Genomic DNA, 13,915 nt, shown 5'->3' with positions numbered 1-13,915 from the left:
GTAAACTGCTCCGTCTGAGCTTGTGTTGGTGTGCTCGTCCCCCGCCCCTATTAATTCCCAATCTTCGGGGCTCTCTGGCGATCGCTCCGCTGAGTTCGCGCCGGGTTAAGAGTCGGCTTTCGTGGGCCCTCGAGGAAGGTCGGGAAGCTCCCCCGTGGCAGCCAGGCTCTCGTAGTTCAGTTGAAAAGTCGGCCATCGAACACAGAAAGAACAAAACTAGATCTTTCCACGCAGACAGCAGTTTGTCAACAGTTTCCGTTCCCCGCTGGATCAAGGAAGCTTGTTAATCAAACTCGTCACCGAGCAGTGAATTCTCTCTCCCACTAGAGTGACTTCAGTAAGATCTTTCAATTGTCCTCTTTGTTTGAGGTAGTATTTTGTTATTTGTTATTAAAAGCTTAGACTCCACGGACAACGCTTTCAATCGTTGTTTCGTGGCAGCTAGCTGTTTATTAATCTCATTCGCATACGCGTCTCAAATTTCCTCGAGACATTCTCTTGGTGATTGTATGTTATATTTAGACTAATAAACAATTTTGGTTAGTTTAAATATTGTCGTTGATATTTTGTTTCAATCTCCTTTGCAAAAAACAAAGGGAAATTTATAATTTCGAAAGAGAAACATTTCTGATGTGAGTAGAAGATCCTCAAAGGATAAACAAAAAAAAACTGGTGATTTCGATTCGTGACTTAGAAAGTTAGAGCCACGAGAAAAAGCCAGAGCAACTTTTCAAAGTTTTCATGGTAGCAGAGCGTGGTTTCTCATTATCAGAAACAGTTTTCCTTTTGAAAAATATTTTCAGAGAGTGAAATCAAGTGAATTCATGATTTCAAACACAACATCAGCCGCCCGGTGATACGAGAGTGAGGAAGAGGGAACGATCGAGTGTGGAAGGGAGTGTTGACAATAACAACGGTGGTCTCTTCAGTTATCGCCTCAGTTATCGCCGCTTCTTCCTTGTGCGGTTCTTCGAAGGGCAGAGAGGCTTTAATCCCTACCACCTACGCGTTGTTATCACCCGTTCGACTCAACTTGTACACATGCAGGCCAGTTCTTCGGCGTTCGCACGAGGTAGATGAGTACGGGGACAAAGGTGTGACGGGGACGGTAAGTCGTCTTCTCCTTCTCGCACAACGTAGATACGATATAGTAACATTGGTCGTATCTCTCTTCTACTCCCGTAAAGCCGGTTGTAAGCGTAGCGCTCTCGCTGTTTTGTTTACTTCGTTGGCTCATCAACGGTACTTTCTTACTGTATTTAGCTGTCGTCTACTACTTTCATTATGAACGACTTGTTGAAAACGCAACTGAAGTTATATGGACTTCTATCCAACTTTTACGTAAACACGGTCAGCAAAACTCCAGTAGAAAATCGGAATGCTACGTATTATAAGGCTCGTCTTGATTTGCTCAAGTCGTATTGGACAAAATTCGAATCGAATAACGAAAAGCTGATGACGATAGAAGACGAAAACCCAAATATTCCTTACTTTGAAGAGGAAATTTATGTAACGGGAGAGACTGAATACATTAGCGCATTAAGTCGTATTCGCAATTTAATTTACCAACTCGAGCCGCCCGCGACGGCCACCGGTCCGAACCCTATCGTTCAAAATTTTACGGCCGCTGCGCCTAATCTTATGCTTCCTGCTATTTCGCTTCCAACTTTCTCTGGAAATCAAGCTGAGTGGGAGAGTTTTAAGCAGCGTTTTTGCTCCCTTATTAAAGATAAGGCCAATATATCTCACATAGAGAAGTTACAACACTTACTTACCGCAGTACAGGGTCCGGCCGCACAACGATTAAAGGGACTTGACGTGACCGAGACCAACTTCGACGTCGCGTGGGGAAAGCTCTTACGCCGGTACGATAATCCGCGTATCCGTCTCTCTTCCACGCTGGAGAATTTAATGAAACTCCCGGAGGTTAAATCTCGTAATATACAGGATCTTAACGAGATCATAGACCGAACCGAGGAAGCTGTTCGCGCGTTGCGTGATTTGAATTGTCCTATCGATCACTATGACAATTTGATAGTGCATTGCATAGTCCGCAAGCTAGACGTTAACACACGCGAGGCTTGGGAGATATCTCAGGGAGCCACCGAAGGGTTTTCGACTTATGATTCAATTTTAAAATTTTTAGAAAAACGGATTCAAACCTTAGAGCAGGCTTATTCTTCAAACGACAATCAGGGGTCGCAGAATAAGCGGGGTTCGTCGTCTCGTTCTTCTTATCGTGTCACGGCTCATAACACGCAAACTGTTGATTCATCGAGTTCAAAAGCTACGCCGTCGTGTGACCTTTGTCAAGGTAATCATTGGTTGAATCGTTGCCGTCAATTCAACGCAAAAACCCCAGCACAGAGGTGTGAATTATGTAAAAGCTTGAAGCTCTGTTTGAATTGTTTGAGGAAGGGGCATTTTTCAAGTAAATGTTCTTTGCCTAACCGCTGTTTTACGTGCCATGCCGCGCACCATTCAAAATTGCACATCGATGGCAGCTCATCGAATAAATCGTCAAGCAACCGCGAAAATAAACCCGGAGATAATAGTCCGAACAATCCCGGTCTTGATGTTAATTTAGACGGTGAAGGTTCTCAGGTAGCTTCGCATAGTGTTTCTGTCGGTGCTTCAGTCTTATTAGCGACTGCTCGCATAAAAATTTCTAATTCATTTGGAAAATCGCTAACGGTTCGTGCTTTGATTGATCCTTGTGCAGAGAGATGTTTCATCACGCGACGTACCGTGCAGCATTTAAGTTTAGATACTGAAAAAACCTCACTTTCAGTGATTGGCGTGGGAACTGAGGCACCTGCCAGATGCAACACGGTTGCGCAGGGTATTTTGCAATCTAGTTCAGATCAGAATTTCGCGATGGGATTTTCCGCTCAAGTCCTGAATGAGCTTACGGGTTGTTTACCTAAGGAGAAAGTTCCTCAAGGGCATTGGCCTCATATTAATGGTCTGACTTTAGCCGATCCCCAATTCGCAGTGCCCGCGAGAGTAGATTGTATTTTAGGAGCCGACGTATATTCCACTTTGATTCTGGATGGCATAAAAAGGGGTCCGATCGGGTCACCACTAGCTCAACAGTCTGTCTTCGGCTGGTTATTGACTGGACCCGTATCGCCTTTGCCTGCGAAAGATACGTCCAAGTTGGTTCGCTCATTTCATGTGGTTGCGGAACCATCGCTTTCACAGCAGCTTGCGACGTTTTGGGAGATTGAAGAGGTGCCTCGCAAGGTTCCTTTAACTCCAGACGAGAACTTTTGCGAGATGCATTTTTCGAGCACGCATTTTCGCGATGAGAACGGGCGTTTTGTGGTCCGTTTGCCATTTGCCAAGCGCCCTAATTTGGTTGGTTCCCGCGACCTAGCTGCAGCCTGTTTGCGTCATTCTGAGCGACGATTGCAGAAGAATCCTCAACTCGCTGCTCGTTATCAAGCATTTATGCTCGAGTACATCGAGTTAGGGCACATGGAGTTAGTTCCTCCTCAGCAAGTTCCGAACCCTTCGTATTACCTGCCCCATCATGCAGTTGTTAAGCCAGACAATCTTGAAAAATTACGTGTCGTTTTCAACGCTTCTCAGAAGGCTAAAAATGGTCTCTCCTTGAATGATGTACTCCTGCCTGGACCGAAATTGCAGGCTAATATTTTAATCGTATTAACACTTTGGCGACGGTTCAAGTTTGTGTTTACAGCAGACGTGATCAAGATGTTTCGACAGATAGGGATTCATCCAGCTGATTCCGATTGGCAAAGAGTTCTGTGGAGGCAGGATGAATCGCAACCAATTCAAGATTATCGGTGTGTCACGGTGACCTACGGCACTGCTTCAGCCCCATATCTCTCGCTTCGGGTCATGAAGCAGCTTTCGCTCGATGGTGCCCATGAATATCCTGAGGCAACTGTCATCCTTCAACAGATGCTGTATGTTGATGACATTTTCGCCGGCGCAGACTCTGTGGACGATGCTCTTCGTAAGCGAGATCAGCTGGTGGCGTTACTCGGAACGGCTGGTATGGCACTCAGCAAGTGGGCGGCTAACGAGAATCAATTATTGTCAGGCTTACAATCCACTGCTTACAAGACGGAGGTAACGGTAAAAAACACTGAGGTAATCTCAACTTTGGGTCTTAAATGGTTGCCAGGCGAGAATACCTTTACTTTTTCAGTTCACACTGCATCTCAAGCTCTACAAGTCACTAAGCGTTCGATTTTATCTGAAATAGCCAGATTATTTGACCCACTTGGCTGGCTGGCACCTATAATTATTGTAGCTAAAGTTTTAATGCAAGACTTATGGCTTGATAACCTCGATTGGGACACGCCAGTGCCGGAATCTTTACAGGATAGGTGGCTGCAGTTCAGGGCTGAGCTTCCAAATATCTCAATCATTCGGATTCCAAGGTGGCTTAACACAACTGAGAAGAAAGAGTGGCATCTCCATGGGTTTGCTGACGCATCGCAGAGAGCATACGCAGCTGCTCTTTACTCTGTCGTACCAGGTCGTCAGCCTATGCTTCTGTTGGCGAAGACTAAGGTTGCACCAACGAAGGTTCAGTCACTGCCGAGGTTGGAGCTCTGCGCTGCTACCCTGCTGGCACGACTTATCAATCATCTGCTTGAATCGCCGCTAAAACCGCCAGTTAACATCCACGCCTGGTCGGACTCTAGGGTTGTCTTGGAATGGCTAAAGAGTCATCCATCAAAGTGGCAGACCTTCGTGGCCAACCGGACTAGCGAAATAAAAACTCGGTTGCCAACTGCGACTTGGAGGCACGTGAGGTCCGCCGATAATGCAGCAGACTGCGCGACTAGAGGCCTCACACCATCCGTACTCGCCGATTATCAGTTGTGGTGGCATGGACCAGCTTGGCTGCCACTGCCAGAGTCTGCTTGGCCGACTTCAGGCCCCTTTAAACCCCAGATAGATGAAGAGGTTCATGTTCTTGCAGCCACGGAAGTGAAAATCGACGATGACAGAACAACTTCTGGATGTAACTGCTTACCATCCCTTCAGCAGTTCTCAAATTTTAGCAAGATAATTCGTATTTTAGCTTACTGCTGTGCTTGGCGTTTTAAAGCCACTGCAAAAACCCAAGACTCAAATCGAATCTTGTCTCAAAGAGACTGGGCCATGGCTCGTATCTACTGTTTCAGAGCCATTCAACTCCAACATTTCAAAGAAGAGCACGCTCAGTTACTCTCTGGGAAGCCGCTCTCCAAGCGAAGCCTGCTCGCACGTCTCAGCCCGTTTGTATGCAGTCAAGGTCTCATTCGGGTTGGAGGACGTTTACACCTCTCAGCACTTCCTTACAACGAGAAGCACCCTGTGATTCTACCTGGTGCGTGTATCTTCGTGAAACGCCTAGTAGAAAAGACCCATGAATTGACACTCCACGGCGGCACCCAACTCATGCTGTCGCACTTGTACCGATCCCTGTGGATAACAAGAGGATCTGCTGTGGCCACAGGAGTTTATCGACGCTGCGTACGATGTGTTCGTTTCAACGTTCCACGCCTGACCCAGCAGATGGGACCGTTGCCGATTTCACGCACAACGCCTTCTCGTGCCTTCACGGTTACTGGGTTGGACTATACCGGTCCGTTTCCTGTGCTGTTCTCAAGAGGCAGAGGAGCAAAAACGACGAAGGGCTACATCGCTATATTTATTTGTCTTGTTACTCGAGCAGTACATATTGAAGTGGTGTCTGACCTTTCCACCGATTGTTTCATTGCAGCTTTTACTCGTTTCACAGCTCGTCGAGGTGTGTGCCACACCATTTACTCAGACAACGCCACCACGTTCACGAAAGCAGCGAAGGAGCTAAAAGCTCTGTTCAACTCGGCGTCGCCTTTCTTCGACTGCATTGCCTCTACACTGGCTAGTCGTGGCACCGAGTGGTCCTTTATACCTCCACGAGCTCCTCACTTTGGTGGTCTGTGGGAGGCTGCCGTTCGGAGCTTTAAACATCATTTCCGTAGAGTGATTGGAGAGCTCAAGCTCACCTTCGAAGAGCTTACTACATTGGCCACTAAGATCGAGGCCTGCCTGAATTCTAGGCCACTTTGTCCACTCAGCACCGATGCCAACGAAGCAGTTGCACTGACGCCGTCGCACTTCCTGGTGGGCACCTCATTGCTCGCCCATCCCGAGCCCTACGATGATACCAAACAACCAGCATCCTTCAACAGTCGCTGGAGGTTGCTCAGCCTTCTGCGGAATTCATTCTGGGCCCGCTGGAGGAAAGAAGTGCTTCATCATCTACAACGTCGCAACAAATGGCTAAACCCAAGGCCTAATTTGCGGCAAGGTGACGTAGTACTGCTGACTGATGAACTCTCCCCCCCGACCCAGTGGCGACTTGGTCTGGTGACTGAGACCCATCCAGGTGATGACGGACTCGTACGGGTTGTCACGGTGAAAACTGCGAATTCGTCATTCAAGCGCCCCATCGTGAAGTTGATTAAACTCCCTACCGAGCCGGAATTGGAGCAGCTCTATCAGCAACTAAAAGTCTAGTTGCCTAAAATGAACCGCTGTAAAATTTTGTTAAAGAAAATCCAAGAGTTCGGTAGCTTCGATAGGGTAGCTAAAAGTACATTTTTTTATTCATTCTAATTAATGTTAATTTAGTTTTGAAAATTTATGATTCAATTTATTTTCTTTGAAACCAAGTGCCTGTTATTCAATTATACAGAATTTTAATATTGTTGTAAAACTACCTAAGAAGCGTTGGTAATCTAGGGACAGTTTCTATTAGCTTATTAGGCTTTCCTATTCTTTAGTAGTGTATAATTGTTTTGTTGACGCAAGTGCGTCAAAGTGGGCGGAATGTTCACTTATAAGTGAATATTTGTAGGGGACTTACTGCTCGGTGCACGAACTGTATTACATTATACTAGAGACTGGCTGGTAAACGTGAAAGGGGCTCGCGCACACAAGTAAGGTAGTGTAAACTGCTCCGTCTGAGCTTGTGTTGGTGTGCTCGTCCCCCGCCCCTATTAATTCCCAATCTTCGGGGCTCTCTGGCGATCGCTCCGCTGAGTTCGCGCCGGGTTAAGAGTCGGCTTTCGTGGGCCCTCGAGGAAGGTCGGGAAGCTCCCCCGTGGCAGCCAGGCTCTCGTAGTTCAGTTGAAAAGTCGGCCATCGAACACAGAAAGAACAAAACTAGATCTTTCCACGCAGACAGCAGTTTGTCAACAGTTTCCGTTCCCCGCTGGATCAAGGAAGCTTGTTAATCAAACTCGTCACCGAGCAGTGAATTCTCTCTCCCACTAGAGTGACTTCAGTAAGATCTTTCAATTGTCCTCTTTGTTTGAGGTAGTATTTTGTTATTTGTTATTAAAAGCTTAGACTCCACGGACAACGCTTTCAATCGTTGTTTCGTGGCAGCTAGCTGTTTATTAATCTCATTCGCATACGCGTCTCAAATTTCCTCAAGACATTCTCTTGGTGATTGTATGTTATATTTAGACTAATAAACAATTTTGGTTAGTTTAAATATTGTCGTTGATATTTTGTTTCAATCTCCTTTGCAAAAAACAAAGGGAAATTTATAATTTCGAAAGAGAAACATTTCTGATGTGAGTAGAAGATCCTCAAAGGATAAACAAAAAAAAACTGGTGATTTCGATTCGTGACTTAGAAAGTTAGAGCCACGAGAAAAAGCCAGAGCAACTTTTCAAAGTTTTCAAAAAGCTAAGCAAGGTAATCTTCAAATTTTAACATGTTGCTAACAGTATTTTGTAATTTTAATTTTAAAGTCAAATTTATAATTATTTTCTACTTGTGTATTGTACCATTTTAACAGCTGATATCAATCTTTTATATGTATGCTATCAGGTAAATAAACGTCGAGTGGTGATAGAGGGCCTATGTACGATTAATTTTAGTGTTTGTTAAAAAAATGTGGAGAAATACGTTTTCCAATTTTCAACGGACTGTTCGATTTGGGTAAGCCACTTGAAGGTATATGAAAATATTTAAGACTATCGATAAATTTTATTTTCATAAATTTCATCAATATTACTTTTGATCCATTCATTATAATGGATGGTACTACGCGATTGCCATGTATATACTATATACTTAAAAATACATTAGGCATCGAATTCTTGTGCATTGTGAGCTATGCAAATGACCTTGTCCAAATATTTTTGGTAATCCGAAGCAAGATCTACCAACTGCTTGATTGGATTAATTTGAAAAATATACTCTCGAATGCTGTAATGCGCGCAGCTTATTGAAATACCTTGTACGTTACCACAAGCATTGCAAGCTTCTTGAACAATACACAGATTTACTTCGTGGATTTTTTTCCCTCATCACTAACAATGGGTGTCGTCTGTTGGATTTAAAAATTGTAGAATAATATTGGAAAATAAGTCTTTTTGCTGTTTAATTCTAACGGTTAAATATAACATTAAAAAATTACGGGTAAAATCTCTTTACAATTGCAACAACAAAAAATACCACATTGATGTTTATGTTTCTAATTTCTAATGCACCCATGATGTTTAGGTTTATAATGCACCCATTGATTAGCTTCTAATGCTGTCTGCGGAAAAGGAACGAAAAATAAATTCAACTCGCTCTTAAGGCAAGGGTCCGTATGACTATATAGAGAAAAAACATGATTATCCAAAAAATATCTACAGGTTTTGATCTTCTGTTTTTTAGCACCTTTTTCTTTATTTTGCGACCAACTTTTTTTACTTTTCTGTTTACACCACTGCATCTACGGCGAGTGTGTGCTAATTCTTTATATGGTAAAGCATTATGTCCTGATCCTTCCATTAGCCTTACAACTTTTTTTTGTAGCTCTATGTTTTAAATTCTTACCAGATTTGCTCATCTAATTGTTGTGTGCGTGCTTAAATGTTACATTGTTTTTTCCACTATCATCAATTATATTCAATCCCACTCGTAAAGTTTATTTTCCAACGACACGAGAATCTTTGACTATGTAAGGCATGGCACTCCAGGATAATTCAGTAAAAAAAAGCCTAATACATGCTCTCTCTGTCTATATGAACCTGCAAACACATGCTAGACTCCTCTTTCTCCCCTGTGCTATGTAATACTCCTCATAAAAAATCGCTTTGTAACGACTCGCTTGGAAGAAAACTTTTTAAAAATGTAACACCACGGTCAAGTCCCAAACTCAAATGATATTGACTTACCAAATTGATCTCTTATATCTTAATCGATCATGTGAAATACATTATTGAGAAGAGGTACGTAGGCTGGCGAAGTATACCTCTTGACACTTGTGCTTCCAAAATCAATTTCCTAAGCGGCTAAATTTACTATCTTCAGCTAGGATGCTAATAAATAACTGTTAGAATAAGAGTTTGTATAAAGCGCCATCTCTGCTATTATATATGTACTGTGCATACGCGAGCCCCGATGCTGCGCATCAGGCCAGTTCAGTTGATCGAAGGTCTCTAGCCAGTAAAGAGTTAATTGTAACAACAGCTTGTAAAGACGGTATAACGACAGTTTATTCTAAATAATAATAATTCTGATTTCTCTACAAAGTGTTTAGTGCTTTTCCCTTCTTGTTATCCTTCCTGGCTTATTTCCCGAATCCTGAAGGCCTCGCGCAGTGGATAATAAACTCAATAGGTTATAGGCCCAGCACGCTTCCACTGCGCAAGGCTTTTCTTTGTGATAAGGGACTTGCGCCGGGATTGACGCGTTTTTCTCTTTTCCATCTAGCAACTACTAATATGAGTGAAAGTGAAGAAAGCAACGTGCCAGTAAATGAGATTGGGTTCGAGGCAGAAGTGCTAGTAAATGAGATTGGGCTCGAAGCAGAAGTGCCAGTAAATGAGATCGGGGTCGAGGTAGAGGTGCGAGTGAACGACGGCGAGACGTCGGCCAACGACAGCGAGGTGGCCCCACCTGGGTTAGAAAGTGCGGCGGAAGGCGTGGAGGAGGCACGAGCTGTGTCACCGGAGACGAGAATACAAGGACAGGAGGGAAGAGGAAGGATCATGAAGGACGCAGCATGCCAAGGTATTAGTGAGTCCTGTATTGTTATTGTGTTAAGGGGGCAGTCATTTTTCGTGCTTAAAATTCGTTGCCTATTGGCTGGGCCTAGCCCTGGAAGAGGAGGTGAGCGGGCGCACGAACGGATTGGCGGCGCTGTCCGTGGTTGCTGTCGCGGGCGGCCGAGGCGCCGGGTTGGGGCTGGGGACGCCTGGTCACACCTGTGTGCCAGAACGCCGTCACCGTGGCGCAATCATGGCAGTCGGCTCGTTTCTTTCCTCTCTGTAGTCCCGTAGTGCGCGCGCATGTGTTGTGTTCACATATGTGTGTGCATGTACGAGCAGCTCATGCGCCATCTTTTCTTCCTTTAATTACATACCGGCGTGCCGGACTGTATGTGTTCTACGGTTTACGTGTGCGTGGGGAAGGGGCGGCCCAACCTGCCTGCTCTTCGCGCGCAAAGTGGTAACGTGTGTAGTGTGCATGAACAACTGTGTCTCGTTGTTTACGCACGCTTGTACATTACCAGTTGTATCCCTTCTTGGAAATAAACAGGTAAACTTACGTAATGACGACTTTATTTTAGATGAAGATGTGATCGACGCGTATATGCGACTTTTCCAACTCGGTGTGGATATTTGCGGAGATGATCTCGTAAGAGATTTATCTGTGAGATTAGAAGACGAATTAATTCTATTCGCAAATAAGAAAGGATCGATCGCAGCCATCTCAAAGGGTAACTTTAAGCCCTCAGAGTTTGACAAAATATCGCGAACAATTAGAAACTCTGGCGGCGTTGTATCCCTGTCTGCAAAAAGGACTAAAAATTCGCAAGTCCCAAAATTTTTGGACGCGCTTGATCTCTCGCCCGGGTATTCAAAGAAAGCACTGTTTAAAACGACGGAACTGCAAAAGACTGAACTTCTGACTGATAAAAGGACGGACGATGAGAGTTTTGACGAAATGCATTTCGGAAATTATCGTGACAGAGTTCCAAAAGAGAAATCAACGAGTTCAACTATCTCGGGAAAGCCGAAAATAATAAAGAATGAAAACGTTAATTTTTAATACGACAGAGAAAAAGATAAACTGGGCACTCAAAGACAAGTTATCAATAACTACTCAAGACAGGCACTTGATAAAAATGAACTTTTAGTTAGAAGGAGTGCAGCCGCGGAAGAAAGGGACAGCCTGAGACGTCGGATTGGCTGGCTTGAAGAACGGCAGAGGGCGGAGCACCAGAGTGCTGTACAGACTACGACTGAGGCCGTTGCCCGTATAAGGGCCTTAGAAGAGGCAGTGGCGACAATGTCCAGGTTGTCCGAACGTCTGGAACACTTTATGACAGCTCAAGAGCTAGGTCAATCAAATTTTGCAGTAGACGCGCTAAACTCTACTGCAATACCTTCACCAAATCAAAATCTCAATAAGTTATGGTCCGAGCACGTAAATCGTAAACACAAAATTGATTCACTCTCGGAAAGAACCCTAAATCGAGTACTGCATGACAGAACGACTGATCTTGATCGGAGTGAAAGGTTCCAACTCGAACTGTTAAACAAGGACTCACCGTCCCGTTATGATTATAAATTAACCCCTAAAACAAAGATAGAATTGTTTCTCGATAAATTGTTTTCAGAATTAAAAATTAAAAAACTACTGTACGTCTTGGATGATACCGTTGAGTTTCCCACATTTCTGTCTGCCAAAGAATAAGATGATTACAAAGAAAGGGTACGACATGTTATAATCAATCACATTAATGACTTTTACCATCTAAAGACTGCTCATTATTCCGATCCCAAAGAACTGCTAAATAAATTGAAAGAAATCAAAAGAAACGAGTCAAACTTATCGTCAAATGAAATCAGACGAAAACTGTATACTTTTCGGTATTTCCCAAATAAAATGACAGGGTCTGATTTCGTTGATAAATTTGGAGAGCTTCTCAGAAGCTACGAAAATTTACAGGGAAAACAACCCTTGTCAGAAGAAGAAATACGTGACGCATTCTATAATGCCGTCGTTAATAACGTAGCGCAGATTGAAACCCTCGACGCTGTGATTGAAGATGCACAAGGAAAAAGGATGACTTATGACCGTTTGAAATCTTTCTTTTTAAAGACAGAGTCGAGATGACAGAGGACCGGAGCTGCTGGGGGAACTGCGCCTGCAACAGCGCTACGGGTGCACCAGCCCAACTCAACCCACGATAACGAACGGTGTTATCGGTGCGATGACTACGGGCACCACTCCTATAACTGCCCGGTCGACGCAGGAATAAGAAAGTGCTACTCCTGTGGAAGGCTTCAACAGAACCTCATGGAGCATAAGAAAAATTGCAGGGGTGCCAAATCAGGTGAGAAGAAAAATTTAAATTGGGATTTCAAAAGACGGGAGAACAAAGACGGACAAGGATCTAAAAATTCGACAAATAAAAGGGGAAAAAGGGAGCATGACAGTGAAAATAACAACCAAAACAAAAGACAGAAAAGGGACAGTGATAAAACTAGTAAAAATGAAAGTAAAACAAAAAGACAGAGTGAAAACACAAATGACAAGAAAGGTAAGACTGTTTTTAAGCAAAGCGACATTGCCTCTTCGCTGTTTTCAAGTTCTGCAAATAAATTAAAGACCGACAACTACAATCTAGTTAAATTCATCGCTAACTCAGGAGCAACCGACCACTTGGTCAACTCTCGGATTGTATTTAAGAGCTTAAATTGTGATAAAACAAGCAAAATTAAGTGCGCGAATAGTAATCCTCTGGCAGACTTGAAAACGGAGGGAGAAGGCACCATCGTCGGTAAAAATAATAACCATGATCTGACACTAAATAATGTGATCTGATCTGAATCCTTGTCGGAAAACTTACTTTCTTGGAGAAAATTTGTGGATTCAGGCCTGCCCATATACCTCGATAATAACAAAATTGATATATTTGACCCAACTTCGAACGAGTCATTCATCACAGGAGTCTATCGACAGCCATACTGGCTTGTTGAATTAAATGTTCACAATAAAGATAAAAACAAATTTGACAGGAAATATGCATATCTAGTGACGAATGGCTTGGGTAAATCTCGGTATAATACACGAAGCAAAGCTATAACAAAAGACAGTGAACAAGACAGAAACTTAAGTAAAAATGTCCAGCGAGAGGAAGCTATTGGAAATCCGTTGGCACTACATCCCATAGGATCTTGCTTTGATAACTCAGTCAATGACCGTGAGCTTCTGAATCCTAATAAAATAAGCGTGTACAATACACCCATTAATGACAGCTATAGAAGTCTTGAAAAAACAAGCCCCATCAACGAGGCCATCCTATGGCACGTGAGATTAGGGCATGCTTCCCTCGCTTATCTAAAGGCATTTCAGAAGAAATTTCCAAATTGCAAAGATCTGAAGAAAGTTATATTTGATGACAGTATAGCTAATTGTGATGTATGCTCCAAGGCAAAATTCAACAAACTTCCGGCTAAGACAGTTAGAGTGAGATCCACCGCTCCCCTCCAAATTATTCATTCGGATACCATGGGTCCCATAAGTCCAACTTTATACCCCAAACGCTACAAGTTTGTGTCAGTGTTTGTGGATGATTACTCAAGAATGGCCATGGCATATCCAATGAAAGCTAAAAGTGATACAGGGATTTGCCTGGAAAATTTTGTCCGGAGCGCCAGAAACATCTTGGGGTATGACGCCAAGTTCTGCTATCTTAGGTCTGACCAAGGTACGGAATTCACTGGTGGCCATACCCGAGAGGTCTTAAAGGAACTGGGGGCCGAACTGCAGCTAGCCTGTCCGGATACACCGGAGCACAACGGGACGGCAGAACGATTTAACCAAACAATCGCAAAGAAGACAAGAGTCTACATGTTCGACTCCGGTCTCCCAGAGAACATGT

The 13,915-nt window shown here is 43.7% G+C and overlaps 1 protein-coding gene across 1 annotated transcript; it reads left to right on the top strand.

The window, feature by feature from the left end:
• The first annotated feature begins 1,284 nt into the window (after window positions 1-1,284).
• LOC149374704 (uncharacterized) lies at window positions 1,285-6,531 on the top strand. Its single transcript, XM_089592262.1, has one exon. It carries the CDS (start codon window positions 1,285-1,287, stop codon window positions 6,529-6,531), a length of 5,247 nt encoding a protein of 1,748 aa, XP_089448388.1.
• The last annotated feature ends 7,384 nt before the right edge of the window (window positions 6,532-13,915 follow it).

Source organism: Copidosoma floridanum, unplaced genomic scaffold (assembly GCF_036245765.1).
Source record: "Copidosoma floridanum isolate Cflo_tuat_1 unplaced genomic scaffold, Cflo_Japanese_pri ptg000015l, whole genome shotgun sequence".
NCBI lineage: Eukaryota > Metazoa > Arthropoda > Insecta > Hymenoptera > Encyrtidae > Copidosoma > Copidosoma floridanum.
The sequence above is the reverse complement of the archived record's forward strand: the minus strand, read 5'-3'. Positions and strand labels throughout refer to the sequence as shown.